Consider the following 15,362-nt stretch of genomic DNA (forward strand, 5'->3'; position numbering starts at 1 on the left):
TACATAGACACGCAAAAGCCACACCAGACATGACCATCCCGGGGCAGGGCTCCCCCAGAGTGTAGCCACAGACAGGCCTGGGCACAGCCAGGTGCAACAATATTCAGACAGCTTCATTCACTGCCACAGGAAGCCCCAAAACAACCAGACCCAGCCACCCAAGGACACGGGTCCACGAGATGGCTGAGCCCCCAGACACAGACTTGGTAGTATATACCTGGGCATGGCTGCCAATACTGAGGGGCACTGGGCACAACTTGGGCACCTGTGGAAACACCCATCTGCAAGAAGACCTCAGACGTGACCACACTCAGAAACTCACGTTTCCCCAGCAGGGGACCCTGACACTAAAGGTTGGATGAATCTGCCCTCTCCCTCTGTGGGGCCCACTTAGCCTGGGGCTCCTGGTAGGAGCTGGAGTCGTGGGGTGAGAGACAGAGCCAGCAGCTGCCATCTCCTTCTCCACTATGTTAACCTAAGTACCCACAAGCCAGGCTGGACAGGGATCAGTGACCCTACGTCCCAGACCGTGTTCCACTGCTGACGCACTGTGGCCAAGGGCTCGGTGCTACCTCTCTCTGGGTCTTCCAGCTCTACGGCTGTCTATCACAGGCCAGGGGTATTTGGGTTCTGGGGGGAAGGCACAGTCAGCCCCAGATTGCGCTAAATTAGGCAGATTGGCGGGTAATAAGCAGGCAGCCAGTAATGGAAGAGGAGGAAGTAGACCAGAGAAAATGGTGGGCACAAAGGGATGGTGGGAGAACAGGGAACAATGAGGATGTGAATGTGGGTACCGGCTGGTGCGTGTGCGCTCACACACACACCTCCACGTATATACCTAGTGTGCATATGCGCTTGCCTACTTATGTGCAGACGTGAATGCACGTGGCTGGCCAAACAGCACGTTAAGGCTTGTGCCTACATGTGACATACTATGTGTCTATTTGAGTGCATTCATTCATTCATTTAACAAATATGTATGAGGACCTTCTATGTGCTAGGCACCGGGGCCACAGCAATGAAAAGGCAGATAAGTCTCCCTCTTCTCTTGGAGGGTACATTCTGGCTGAGAAATACAGGCAGTAAGCAAGTAAACAGATAAATCAGTCTGGGAAGGCTTCTCTGAGACGACATTGAAGCCGAGGTCTGAACGATGTGAGGGCATGAGCCCTGGGGGAAGAGTGTTCCAGGCACAGAACGTGCGAAGGCCTCAAGGAGAAGAGGCATGGCAACCAGATTGTGCAGCCATGTAGTCAGGGCTTTGCCTTTTATGCTGAGCAAACTGGGAAGCCAGTAAAGCGGCTTGTTCAGAAGAGTGACACAATCTAACTTAGTTTTAAGAGGATCCCCTGGTTGTTCTGTGAAAATTAGGTGGCGGGGCAAGGGCAGAAGCAAGTTGCCCATTGAGGAGTATATTGCAGTTACCCCGACAGGAAATGGTGGTGGCATGGAACAAGGTGGTCCCAGTAAGAGTATTGAAAAGAGGTCGACTTTTGGATATATTTTGAAAGTAGGGCTGAAAGCATTTGCTAATGGATTGGATGTGGGGTGTGAGAGAAAAAAAATTCAAGCATGACTACTGAGATTCTGACCTGGGCAATTAAATAGATGGAATTTCCATTTACTGAGATGGGAGGAACAGAGTTGGGGGAATGGAGGGAAACCAAGAGTTTGTTTTCAGATGTGCTAAGTTGGAAGTACTTACTAGGCAACCAAGTGGAGATCTTGAAAAAGGTGGTGTCGCGCACAGGTTTAGTGGAGAGGTCTGGGCTGGAGAGATAAATTTGGAAGTTATCAGTAGCAAAGACCCCTGGACTTTCAGAGACCAGTGAGTACTTAGAAATCAACTTTGCAAATGGGGGAAACTGAGGTTCAAAGAGGCATCCAAGGTGACACAGCAAGTCAGAGGTAGCTCAAGCCCTTGACTTCCCAGGTCCGGGGTCCAGCATCCCCGACTCCTGGATTCAAATTCTAGCCTAAGAAAATGTGGCCCTGACCTGCACATTTCCACATGGAAAAAGCCAGAAAGAAGGCTGAAGAAGGAAGCAGGAGCCATATAGAAAGGCCCTGAGGGAAGCATGGAGCCTGGGAAAGGCTTACGCAAGGAAGTGACCTAGGCGCACTTGCAGTTTAGACAGCTCCCTCTGCTGCAGTATGGAGAGTGGGTGGGGATATGGGGTCTCCAGAGAGAGGTGCTGCTGCATGTCCACCAGCGTGGCCTGTTTATCACCACTTCACTGTCACTTCGACTCCGACAGGTAACAGGACTGATGGTAGCACCCCCATTGAACAGATGGGCACACTGAGTCTCGGAGAGGAGAAAATGCACCCACAGTCACACAGCAAGTCAGTGACCGAGCGAGTCACTGGCTTGGCTCCCAGATTGTTGGAGTGGCAAGGGTCCTTGTATCATATATGGGGAAACTGAGACCAAGAGAAGGGCAAAGCCTGGTTCAAGGTGACCCAGAAAGTAGGAGGCAGAGCCAGCCCCTAGCTTCATGAGTACCAGCCTAAGGACCCCCAGCCCTACCTCACCTCCCTCTCCTAACCCACTCATTCTGACATTCCATTCAGGAAAAACTCAGGCAGAGGGACTCAACTCAGACAAGCCAGAGAACTCAGGAGGGGGAGGGAGGAAGCAGAAATTAAATTAGTTTATTTCATTTGAGCAACTTTTTGAAGGGGAAGCAAATTCAATACCAGGGTGCTTGTGGAGACTCCAGGCGGCTTTGAAAATCAGTCACAATTACTGAGCCTCCTGATCTGGGCTGAAGGGGGTGGGCCGACAAGCAGCATTGGGTCTGGGCAACTTCGGAGATCAGAGGGAGTAGAGACGCAGCTTGGGACATGAAAGGCAGCCGCGCTGGCAGATTAAACCACGCACGGCTTAAAAGGGAAGGGAAGTGGGGGTGTCAGGGGGCCTCGGATGAGCCACACTTCTGAGGAGGGGCTCACCAGCAAAGCTGAGCCTCATGCAGGAAGCAGGTCCTGCAGCTCACAACCAGGAGGCCTGGTTCCCCTCATGACCTTGGGCAAGTCCCTTACCCCTTTCTGGGCCCCAAGTTCCCTTCTGAGCATTGGGGGGGTTCATTCATTTCATTTCAACAGAGATTTATTGAGTGCCTACTGTGTGCCAGGCGCTGTTCCAGGCATTGTTCCAGGCATTCTTGGATAGAGCAGGGAGAGACAGGAAAGAAATAAGTAAGCCAATATACACATATATGTGCCCTGTGGTGTAAGTGCTGTGAAGAATAAGGGGTTTGGGAATTATATTGGGGCGTGCTACTTTAGATAGAGGAGTCAGGGAAGGCCTTTCTTTTTATAAGAGGGCATTTGAACAAAGATCAAGGAACCGAGGGAATGAGCCAAGGAGCTATGTGAAACAGTGGTTTTCATACTTTATTGCGTATCTACATTACCTGGAGGGCGTTAAAACACAGATGGCTGCCTCCTCCCCCCAGGGTTTCTGATTGGGTTGATCTGGGCTATTAGAAAGATTTGCATTTTTAACAAATTCCAAGGTGATGCTGTAGCTGCTGGTTCAGGGACCACCCTTGGCGGACCACTAAGCTGGAGGAAGAGTGTTCCAGGCAGAAGGAACAGCAAGGTCCTGCAGCATAGTGAATTTGTCGTGTTAGAGGAACAGCAAGAAGGTCAGTATGGATGAAGAAAGGAATCAGCGAGGAGAAGAGTGTCCAATGAAATCGGAAGAGGTACTGCAGGCAGGATCACTTAGGACTTCGTAGCCACTGAAACGTTTTTGGTTCTACTCTGAGTGAGATAGGGAGTAGAGGAATGACATGATCCAACTAATATTTTAAAAGGATGACTCTTGGCCACCATGTTGAAAATAGACAGTAGGGGGTGGGACATGGTTGGAATCAGGGACATCAGTGAGGAAGCAGCTGCAATCGCGCAGGCAAGAGGCGACGGTGATTTGGACCAGTGTACTTGGTAAGAAGGTATGGGATTATGGATGTATGTTGGAAGTAGAGCCCAAAAGGTTTGTAGAGGATTGAATGTTGGAAGTGAGGGAGAGATGAGAGAAAGATGACGCTGAACCTTTTGGCCTGAGTTACTGGGTGGAGGCAGCTGCTTTGCTGAATGGGGAATGCTCCAGGAAGAGCAAGTGTGCAGCACAAAATTAAGAATTCATTATGAGACATGTTAAGATGGAGAGGTCTACTAGAAATCCAAGTGGAGTTGTCAAGGGGACAGTTGAATCTCAGAGTCTGAAGGTCAAGAGCAAGAGCAAGATTAGAGATACAACTCTAGAACACCAACAGAGAGGGAATTTAAAGCTTGAGGCTAAACAAAATCAACAAGGGAGTAAGTTTTAATAGAGAAGAGTTGGACTAAATAATCTTTTGATGTGGGGCGGGGCTAGACCCCTTCTCTAGGGTGTCACAACCTGACCCATGGACAGCAAGAGGATTTCATAGGGCTCCTGTGCCCAGTTGAACTCCACTTACTAAGTAATGACAACTGTGTATAAGACAATATACTTGGCACTGTTGAGGATACAGAAATGAGAAGTTCAATCCAACACACATCTATTAGCCACTACTTTATTCTGGGCACTGCAGGGGATGTAAAGATAAGTAATTGAATTAAATCCACAAATGTTTGTTAGCACCCGTTATAAACAAGGCCTCCGGTACACTTGGCTCTGTAGGGGTTCCAAAGATGAGTCACCCAACCTTGCAAACATTTATTAGCACCTACTTTATATACCGGGGGTGCCAAAACAATGTACACGCATGACTTGTATTCATCTTTTGTTATCGGTATATATTGAGTATTACAGTTTTAGTACAGTTTTTTCCTTTCTTAAAATGTGTGTACCTTTTTTGTCATTTTCTGTATAGCCCCAAGGGGATTAAAAATAAGCAGTTGTTTTAATTCGATAAACACATATTCATGCCTATTATGTGTAGGGCACTTTGCTCGGTGTGTGGGGATGCAAAGATGACCAAGACACAGCTCCTGACCTCAAAGTGGTGGCAGATCAGTTTCATCAACTCTAATCAATTGATAGTGACTGTAGGGCTGTGTTGAGAAGGAGTCTGAGTTCTCATTCAGGCTCGGCAGAAAAGAATGCCACAATCGATTGGTGATGTCTGCTGTGAGCAAAGGAAGGAGAATGTGGTAGGATTGGCATTGCCAGGCCATGGGATTGGAGCTCAACAAACTGGAAATGGGCAGGGGCCCTGCCATAGCCATTTTCCAATGTATTCCAGTTCCTGTGTGAGCAGCATATTTAGTAGATGGAAAAAGACTGTTTTGTAGTACAGTTTGCACTTCTTGGGATATTCACTAAATAATAGCTATCAGCAAACACTGCTTTCACAGAGCTATTTCCCTTTATTCTCATGATCATGGAGAATAAGCAAGGCAGGTATTACTGTCCTCATTTTACCAACGAGGAAATAAATGCAGAGAGAGGTAAAGTAACTTGCCTGAGATTCCAGAGCAAGAGCTAGAGCCAGACCCAGACCCAGAAGCTCAGATGCTTGCCTTGGCATACATGGCAAATGGTCACAACTATTTATTTAGTTTGCACAGGATTTTACAGCTTACAGAGCACATCCCTAATTTCAATTCATCCTCCTAGGAATTCTCTTGGGTTAAATGTTGACACTTCCCATTTTACAGCTGAGGAAACTGAGGCTCAAGAGAGGAAGAGAAATAAAACTGGGAGAGCACACTATCTGATGGCTAAACCCAGTGCTGGGATGACAGTGGCAGAGAGCAAAGGAGGAAGGCGGGAGGCTGTGTGTGTTTCCCGAGGGTCTCATTTGGGGAGGGGAGCCTCTGATTGTCCCATCTACAGCTGGAGAGAGTGTAGCTCAGCAGCCCTCAGGCCCAGACCAAGAATCAATCGCTGGCCTCTGCAGAAACAACTTCTAAAGATGTTTTTAATTAAAGTCCAGGAAGATCTATATGTGCAATATCTACTTGCCTAGCAACGGCACTGGCTCTTCCACCCAGGACGGGGGAACGGGACAGGGGTTTCTGGGAGGAGAGGTGGCAGAGAGGCACAGAAACCCTGGCCCTCAGGAGCACCCCATGGCCCAGGTAATCTGGACAGGGAGGAGTGTACCCGTGTCTTTCTTTGTCTTTTCCATCAACAAATCACTCGCCAAATATACGCACCCTCTCTATGCCAGGCCTTGTGCCCACATGGGAGGGGGTACAAAGGTGACAAAGCCATCATCCTGCCCTCAAGGATCTAGCGCATAGTAGGTAGTCTGTAAATGTTGGGTGACTGACTAGAATGGAATTATAAGCAAAAAAATGTTTGCTGTCCAACTGGCAGAGGGATGTCGCTGGCGCAAACAAGGTGACCAGACTACTGAATGAGTGCTCCGTGTGAATATGAAGAGGTGGAGGAGTGTATGGGTTTTGATTTGGGATGGCAGGAGAGTCTTCTCTCTCAGGGGGATAGATGAGATCCCCACTCCAGGGTGTCCTGCATGTGTGAGTCTACGACTGGGACCCAAGAAAAGAGGAAGAGTGAGGAAGGGTGTTCCAGAGTTCCCTGGAGACTGTGGAGAAATGTGTTTGTGACATAGGGGGGCTTGACCCTGCTGGGCCAAAATCTCCTTTCTTCTCCTTGCCCCCGCTCCTGCTATCTCCCACTCTCCTACTTTATATGTATGTCCACCTGTCTCTCTTTCCATAGAACTCCACTTTCCAACTTCATCTGTTTTTCTACCTCTTTCTGTCCCACTTTCTCTCTGTCTCCATGTATTTCTGCCTCTCCAGCCCTCATCTCTCCGTCCCTGTTCTAATTTCTCCCCATGTGTCTGGTATGTTTTCCCACTTTCTCTCCGTCCATCCCTGAATCTCTGTCCCTCTGTCTCTCTGTCTCTGACCCACTTTCTTGCCCCATCTGTCTGTCACTTGTCGCTGGGCCTGACTCCCCCCCTCTCTCCTATGACTTCCCCTTCCTGTGCAGCTATTTTCCTGCATCTCTTGTGTATCATCCATCTACATTAGGCTGCCCTGGCTGGGCAGCAGAAGTGGGTCGAGGCCAGCCCAGTGAGCCTATTATAAGTGATGATCAAAGAGGGAGTTGGGGGTGCGGTGAGGGGAGAGTTTGAGAAGGGGCTTGTTTCCTGTGTAATCTGAGCACTCCCAGGGCCTCAGACGAGTGGTTTTTAATTTTTAATAGAAAGCATTCTGCATAGTTCTGGCAGCAGCAGGGGGTGGGACTCATTTTTTATAAATGTTTGAGAAGCTAAATGTGAGCTGAGGGTTTCCCAGGCCCAGCAGGGCAGCCCAGAGAGGAAGGGAAGAGGCAGGATGATAATAATTATAAACATCTTCATAATAATGACACTTGGTCACTTTGCTTGAGGACTCTGTTCTTTTCCAAAGTGCTTCCTCTCTTCCATCTCATGAAGGCATCTCCCTCGCCCAGTAAGGTAGGAAGGATAAAGCAGCATTGCACAGAAGGGGAACTGAGGCCCAGTCAGGTCAGACAGCTTTCCCACAGCCACACAGAGAGCCGAAGACAGGGCTGAAAGGAGAATTTATGTCTTCAAGCCCTGAGCTCCACTCCTCACAGCACCACCTCCTCCCTGAGCCAACTGGGGCTTCTCTTGGGGATTCTGGAGCCCAAGTTTGGGTTTCATTTGGACCCCACAGATAGCGAAGGTTAAGGAGCAAGACAGGAGAGAATTCTGGCCTGGGAACCTGGACCTGGGTTTCAATGTAAGCCATGTCAGAACCGCCCAGGTAAAACAGAGATGAGGGGTGGGCAAGCCCCCTCTCCCTGATGCTGGTGCCCAGGGATCTCCTACTCAAGGCCACAGACATGGCCCCAGAGATCTTCCGACCATGCCAAGAGAGGAAAAAGGAATAACTCCTACTGAACACCTACTTCATGCCCGACTTCACCAGCCACTGAAATCCATCATCTCTAACCCTCCTAGCATCTCTGAGAGGCAGAATGGGCCCCTCCAAATTTCAGGTGAGGAGACAGATCAAACAGGAGAAAAGAACTTGACCGAGGTACAGAGTGAAGAAGCGGTGGGATTTGAACCTAGGACTCTGGTGCCAAAGCCCACCCAGTCTATATGGAGAGGTGAGGGGCATCTCCTCTCAGGACTGTCCAACTCCGCTTGCTGATTTTGCCTAAGAGGAGCACTGCTGACTTGGTGGCATGTGTGATCCTTGCTGCTTCCTTCTGAGTATCAGTCTTAACACAGGCACAGTGAGTCCTGGAGGGTGACATACTGGCTACATAGCCCTGGGTTTGAATCTTTCCCTACCACTTACTAGTGATGTAACCTTGGGAAAGTACCTGAGCCTCTCAGTAATTCAGTATCCTCATCAGTTCAATCAGTGGTTGGTCCAGGGTGTCAGTTCTTAGCCTGGGATGCACTTCAGAATCACTGGGGGAGCATTTTAAAATACGCTTGCCTGTGCTCCACCCCAGGAGAGTCCTGTTGAATTGGTCTGGGATGGGGCTCCGCATTGGTTTTATTTTATAGCTCCTAAGAGATTCTCGTGTGCAGCCAGGCTGAGAACCACTGGTTTCTGTGCTCTCCAAGGACCAGCCTTTCCATATCTAATAGTGCACGTGGAGCGCGAGGCTCTTAGATCCTGTTTGCCCAAGAATCAGTTGGGCAACCCTACCTATCCCTGGATTTAGGCTCTTCACCCCAGCTAGCAGCAGGGGCGGGCTGGCAGTTGCATGGACAATGGGCAGCGCATCCCTGCTTCTGGAAATCTGGGCTGGAACCAGCTGACGAGGAGGGAGAATCCTAAGCACAACTCACAGCTTGTTGCCAATCCCCTCCTCTTCCCTCTCTCTCCTTTCTCTGACTCTTCCCTCTCTTACTTTCTGTCTACTTCTACTCCTTTTGACCCCCTCTCCTTCTTCTACCTCGTAAGGTAGGATATATATGCGTTTTGACATCAGATCGACCTGGGTTTGAATCCTGCATGTCCTATTTCCTTGCCAGGTGAATTTAGCCAGGCATTGTCCTCGGTTCTGAACATGGAAATCTATTTGAGTGCTCACAACAATCCTGCGAGTTTGGTAGTATTATCACCCTCATTTCACAAATGAGGAAATTAAGGCACAAAGTGTTTAATTACTTTACTTCACTCGGTCTCCATTTCCACATCTGTACAGTGAAAATCTTAATAAACCTTACTTCAGGCTTTATTATATAAATTCCATAAGATAATATACATAAAGGCTTATCATAATACCTAGCACAAAGGAGTCATTCAATATACAGACTCTATCTTTATCATTGAATGATGATATATAATAATGGTTTCATTATTATTCATTATTAATTCACATTTTCACTCTTCACTATGCATACCATTTTCCTCATCTGTAAAATGGGAATGATGGAGGATTGTACTGGAGTTATCTCGTATCAGCTCACAAGAGCCAAATATTGATTTTCAGGAGTTTTGTGAGCCTCTTGATATCACATTGGTAGCTTGAAATTGGCCATGGTGGGCATATTTGCACCATAGAAATCAGCAAACCCTATAAAGCAGGGCATTCTTCTCTGCCCTCCACCCCCTTGAGCCGATGGTTAAACATTTACCAGCACACCACTGCATCATGTCGTAGAGATGGCGTGAGGGCTGAAGGAGAGAATGGACATGGTGGGGCATTGTAAAATGCAAATTGCTGAACCTGGGGGGGGGGTCACCTCAAGGCGGTGCCCCAGCAGCCACAAATCTGGTACCCTTCTGTCTGTCAATTCTGGGGAGCTTCTGAAAATGGTGGAAGGGGGTATGGGTCTGGAGAACCAGTTGTGAATCTGACCCTTCACCATCCCCACATGTAGGCATTAGCTGTAATGTCTGCAATAAAGAATCCCAGATTGGGGAAATGATTCCATCATCCCCGCGGGAGTCCCTGGGATGCAGCCAGGGAGAGAGAGAGCTCAGCCATGTCCCTAGGGAGTCACTCAGCCTGGCATTGTACCTTGCCCAGAGGATGGAGGGAACATACAGAAGGAAGTGTCAGAGAGACCCTCTTTCATAACAGTTACAACAGCCACTGTTTATTGAGCACCCACCATGAGCCTGATGCTTTATGTATCTTCTCCCATTTCAGGATGTCTGTTAGGGAGACATGATTGTGCCATTGTATGCTGGCATGCAGTGCCTCCTGATTCAAAAACAACAACCTGCATTTATTGACTTCTTAGCATGGGCCAGACACTAGCCTCGGTGCTGAAAAATGGAAATCTATTTGAATTCTCAAACCGATCCCAAGAGTTTGGTAGTACCATCACCCTCATTTCACAAATGAGAAAATTGAGGGACAAAGGATTCTGTGACATGCCGCAGGTCAACCCACTAATAAGTGGCAGAGTCATCACTGATTGTGATCCAGAGCATCAGGCCACCATGCCCGGAGACACACGGTTCCTGTGCTGACTCTGATGCCCAGGACTTTGGCCTCAGAGAGTCCTGGGTTCAAACCCCACCACTTCCTCACTCTGTGCCCTCAGTCAAGTCTTGTCTACTGTTTTACCTGTTTCCTCACGTGTAATTTGGAGGGGCCCATTCTGCCTCTCGGAGATGCTCTGAGGATTACAAATGATGAATTGAAGTGGCCGGTAAAGTCAGGCCTGTAATAGGTGCTCAACAGTTGATTCCTTTCTCCTCTCTCTACTAATGGGTGGAGGCACCTGGGATCACGCCCGATAGGAGACCCCTTGGCACCAAGCAGCAAGAGGCTTGCCTGAATCTCTTCCCCAGCTTCTCCTGGCAACTCTGGCATGATTGACATGGAGCTGGAGCCACCAAAGAGAGAGGCGCATTGCAGGGCCGGTTTAGGAGGCTGGGGAGGGGAGGGGGGACATGAGAGGGAAATGAGAAATGCAAAAGAGTGAAAAATAAATACATGTGTCTGTCTGAAATGATCGAGGGCCCCAGGCTGGAGGCGGGAGAGGCTGGGCTTAGAATTGCTGCAGTAGCACTTCCAGCGCCTGGCTCATTAGCTAGGCGGGGAACTGGCCTCCCCCTCTCAGTACGCTGCCCTGCTGGCCCAGAGAGCCCAACCCAGCCCTGGGAGCGCCCCACTCAGAGCCTCAGCAGGCCTGAGCCCTATCTCCTCACACGCAGGGCTCTCCAAAGAGAGCAACTCCTTAAAGTGAGGTCTGAGTCTTATCCCCCTGGGGTTCTTTTCTAAGGCTCCAAGACTCCCTCTTGGGTCTTTCACCTCACCCCTCCTTTCTGAGAAGGTTCAGATAGACCAGAGGGCTTTCCTGCCCCTCCCCGCTCAACCCCTCCCCCACCCTAACCTTCACCCCCACCCTGTGCAGCCTCACGTCCCAAGCCCTGCTTTCGTCAAATTGAACATGATGTCAAATTAGAGCCATCTCTGGGACAGGCCAAGAGAAGCTCCCAGTTTAATGAGGCAGCGTCGAAAATCAATAACTTAATTGCTGCTGTTTGATGGACTTTTATCCAATTTATACTCTCCCCAGCAGCCTACGTGCAGAGCATGAGGAGAAGTGTGTGTGTGTGTGTGTGTGTGTGTGTGTGTGTGTGTGTCTGGGGGTGGGGACTGTGGGCAGGGGGCGGGGAGGGGCAATGAGGGCACCAGGGCCCACAGCCAAGTACTTCCCAAAGGGAAAGCTGGCACTGCCATTCTTCTTCAGGGACCAAGACACTGGCCTCTGAGCCCCAATGAATTGGGGCTCCCCTCCTCATCCACACCATGGCAGGATGGGATGAGGGAGGTAAGGGGGTGAGGGGTGTAGGGAGGAAGGAGGCAGAATTCCTTTGAGAAACCCAGCGGGGCTGGGGTGGGTCGAAAGACCCCTGTTTGGGGAGTCAGGTGCCTGATTTCCAGTCCTAGCTCTAACTCTGACTGTGACGACTTGAAACCGGTGAAAATGACCATGGCCACCACCCACTGAGAGAGAGGCGGCTCTGAGCCCCTTTTGCACTGGGAGTTGAGAATGCGTTCCCTCATGAACCAAGGACTAGGATTTTCCCCATTTTGCTGAGGAGGAAACTGAGATGCAGACAGGCTGCCTTCAGCCCCGTCCTCCAGCTGGGAACCACGGAGGAGACATTTGAATCCAGCTCTGACTCCACGGTCATGGTCATGCAGCCACTAGGACTGCCCCAGATCAGGACTCGGTGTGGGGGTGGGGACGGTGAGGGGACCGGCTTCAGTGACCTCCAGCCTGAGTCTTCTCTCCCAGCCTCCTTGGGGGAGGGGAGCGGTGGGGAGGACCAGCCCAGAGGCCCCAGGTGACCCCTGTATCGCTTGGTCCCCCGGGCCCAGGCACGTCGGTGATGCAGGTGATGGCCTCGGATGCGGATGACCCCACGTACGGCAGCAGCGCCCGGCTGGTGTACAGCGTGCTGGATGGAGAGCACCACTTCACCGTGGACCCCAAGACCGGTGAGCAGAGGAGACGGGACGAGGGGGCGGGGCCGGGGGCGGGGCCAGACGAGTGATGCAAGAGGCGGTCGGAGTGGGCGAGCCCGAGCCCAGGACCACAGCCAGAGGGGCCTGCTCTCAGCCTTCTAACCAAACAGCGCTGAGAGTGGACAGAGGACACGAACGCGTCTTGCCAGCTTCAGGAGACCCCAGGGTCGCAGAGAGGGAGGGGCAACCAGGCAAGAGAGAACTGAGGAACGGAAAAGAATGGGGGGTGAGGGGCGGGTCACCTGCAAGACTGGCAGGAAAACAAAGGCAAGAGGCGATCACTAAGGGCGTCCTGAAAGGACCTCACAGATTTTAATGTAGCGCCCCCTTGTCCTTGGAGCTAAACTGAGGCAGACAGATCTGCAGCCCTTATAGGGTCGGTCATAAGTGTGATTTGGGGAGAGGGGGATGGCGGCTGGTGAAGGGCACCTTTACAGCAGTTGTGAAAGCTCTGTGCCAACGGCAGTTGGTAAGGATCTGACGGAAAGACAGAGACTGTCAAGGAAGAATGGCTTCGTTGCTTATTTGCCCTCCCCCAACACCACTAAACAAGGGTGCAGCACCCCCACCCTCCATGCCCCCCTTCACTCCTAGTTTAGAAACCGGTTACATCTCTGAGGGGCCTTGTGAGAGTGGCAAGAAGGACAGAAGGAGGAGACTGAGGCCCGGAACAGTGACATGGCTCACTTGAGGAACTGTGGTGCTTTCACTGTCCCTGGGTTAAGAGGGGACAAATGCCATACTGGGGCTCACAGTCAGGTGGGAGCAGGGGGACAAGCATCTGCATGGGCAATTAAAATGCAAGGGTCTTGGACGTTGTAGCAGCATTTGCAAAGGATAAGGTGTTGGCCAGACAGAGATTCAGAGAAGGGCATTCCAGGCAGAGGGCATGCATGGTGCAGGCAGAACTGAGAGAAAGAGAACAGCCTGAGGCATGAGGGGAATTGTAAGCACCTCAGGATAGGGGAAGCCAGGGTGTGGAGAGGTAATGCGGAGAGGCTGGCGGGGGTGCCTGCTTGTGCAGAGTGTGTTAGCCAGGCCACAGAGCTTGGGTTTTATTCTCCGGGCAAAGGGGGAGGGAGGAGTATTTGATGGATTTGTATTTGGGGTTTTTGTTTGTATGTTTGTTTTGTTTGGTTTGGAAGAGGGGGGTTGAGGAGTCCAGTCTATGAGCACAGTTATCATGGTATTTTCTTACACATAACATTTTCATCATTTTTTCTCTTTGCAAAACTAAGACATTTTAGAGAACATTCAAACATTAAAGAAATATATATATATATATGTATATTATATTTTAAAGCGCTTCCTACCCCCATCCCAGTAATTACAGCCCCAAAGGTAGTCACTTGGTGTACATATCTTACAAGATCTTGGATTCATTCACTTGAAAACTACTAAGTTATTTTTAAATCGAAAATATATTTCAAGGTTCAAAATTCAAAAAGTCCAAATGGGTGTTTAGTGGAAGTCTTTACCCCATCCAGTCCCCTAGTCACCAGTCTGTGTCTCCAAGGCAACCAATGTAATTTTCTTGTGTATCTTTCCAGAGCTATTCTATACATGTACAAGAAAATAGGTACATGGATTTGTTTCACTTTTTTTTTTTTACCCAAATGGTAGCTATAAAACACTGTATACCCTGCTTGCCTTTTTTGCTTACCAATACATCTGAAGATTATTCCATATCAGTACATAAAGAGCTTTCTCATTCTTTTATTTAACAGATGTTGTGGATACACAAACATTTGTTTCACCAGTTCCCTATTTATGGACACTTATGGTCTTTCCAATCTTTTGCTACAATGAACAATGCTACAGTGAATAACCTCGTACATGTATCATTTTGTGTGTGTGTGTGTGAGTATATCTGCAGGATAATTTTCGGGAAGTGGAAAGCTAGGTCAAAGAGCACGTGCATTTATTTGGAATCTGGATAGATAATGCCAAAATGTACCAGACTACACTCCCGAGAGCCACATAGAGGGAGCCCGCCTCACCCTCCTCCTTACTGACACTGTGGGTTCATTGATGACTTTGAAGCAGGGAAGTGACATGCTCAGGTTTTCATTTTAACAAGATCCCTCGGGCTGCTGCTGTATAGCATGGCTCGGAGGCAGGAACTGAATTCAGGGAGACCCAGGAACCCAGGGTAGGTACCCAGCAGAGAGCCCCAAAGGACAAACACCGAAGCCTGTGCCCTTCTCAGCACCCAACCAGACTCTTTAACCTGCCTCATCTAGTTAGGGGGCCAGAGATGATGTAGGATTGGTTGTGTGGGTTAGTTGAGGTGCTAAGGAGGAAGTATGAGGGCTGACAGTGAGATCCTGAGGAGGACAAACCTTGGGAGCCTGGATAAAGGACTAGATTGAGGGAGGCACCGGGGATTCCTAACTTTAGGGCTTGGAGGGGAGAGATACCATCTACAGAAACAGAAGGAATATGGATTAAGAAAACTATCTAGGAGCCAAGGAATTAGTGAATGTGCCCTGCGATCTGGTGCAGAGCTAATTAATCCAGTTTGAACCATATTGGCTTTAAGATGAGAGGAAGAGGAGGAAAGACACATGTAGAGAGCCCTCTGAAATATGGGCGTGGAGCTCCAAGAATGGTCGGGGTTCTGTAAGCTTTGGTTTCCCCCACGTGCACAAGAGGGATAAGAATACCCATCTCCAATGAACTCACATGGAGTTTATTGATTCAGCAACCCATTATTGAGCACCTACTATGTGCCAGGCTCGGCTCCAGGCTCCAGGCTCTCGGGATGCAGCAGTAGGCAAATCCAAGAGCCTGCCCTTGAAAATACAGGAAATAAGCATGCGAGCATACAACATAATGTCAAGTGGCAATGAGTTCTAGGAAGGAACATAAAACAGGGTAAGAGGGCAGACTTAGATGACGAACTCAGGACAGGCCTTTCTGGGGA

General features: G+C 49.5%; 1 protein-coding gene across 3 annotated transcripts in view; it reads left to right on the top strand.

Moving 5' to 3' along the window:
- Positions 1-15,362, top strand: part of CDH22 (cadherin 22) — a 126,115-nt gene that overhangs the window by 63,955 nt on the left and 46,798 nt on the right. For all 3 annotated transcript variants that reach the window (XM_081033436.1, XM_081033437.1, XM_081033438.1), the window contains one exon: positions 12,290-12,409. In XM_081033436.1, coding sequence (XP_080889562.1) covers positions 12,290-12,409 — 120 coding nt within the window. The remainder of the gene's footprint in view (positions 1-12,289; positions 12,410-15,362) is intronic.

The sequence above is a fragment of the Rhinolophus hipposideros genome, assembly GCF_964194185.1.
Source record: "Rhinolophus hipposideros genome assembly, chromosome: 22".
NCBI lineage: Eukaryota > Metazoa > Chordata > Mammalia > Chiroptera > Rhinolophidae > Rhinolophus > Rhinolophus hipposideros.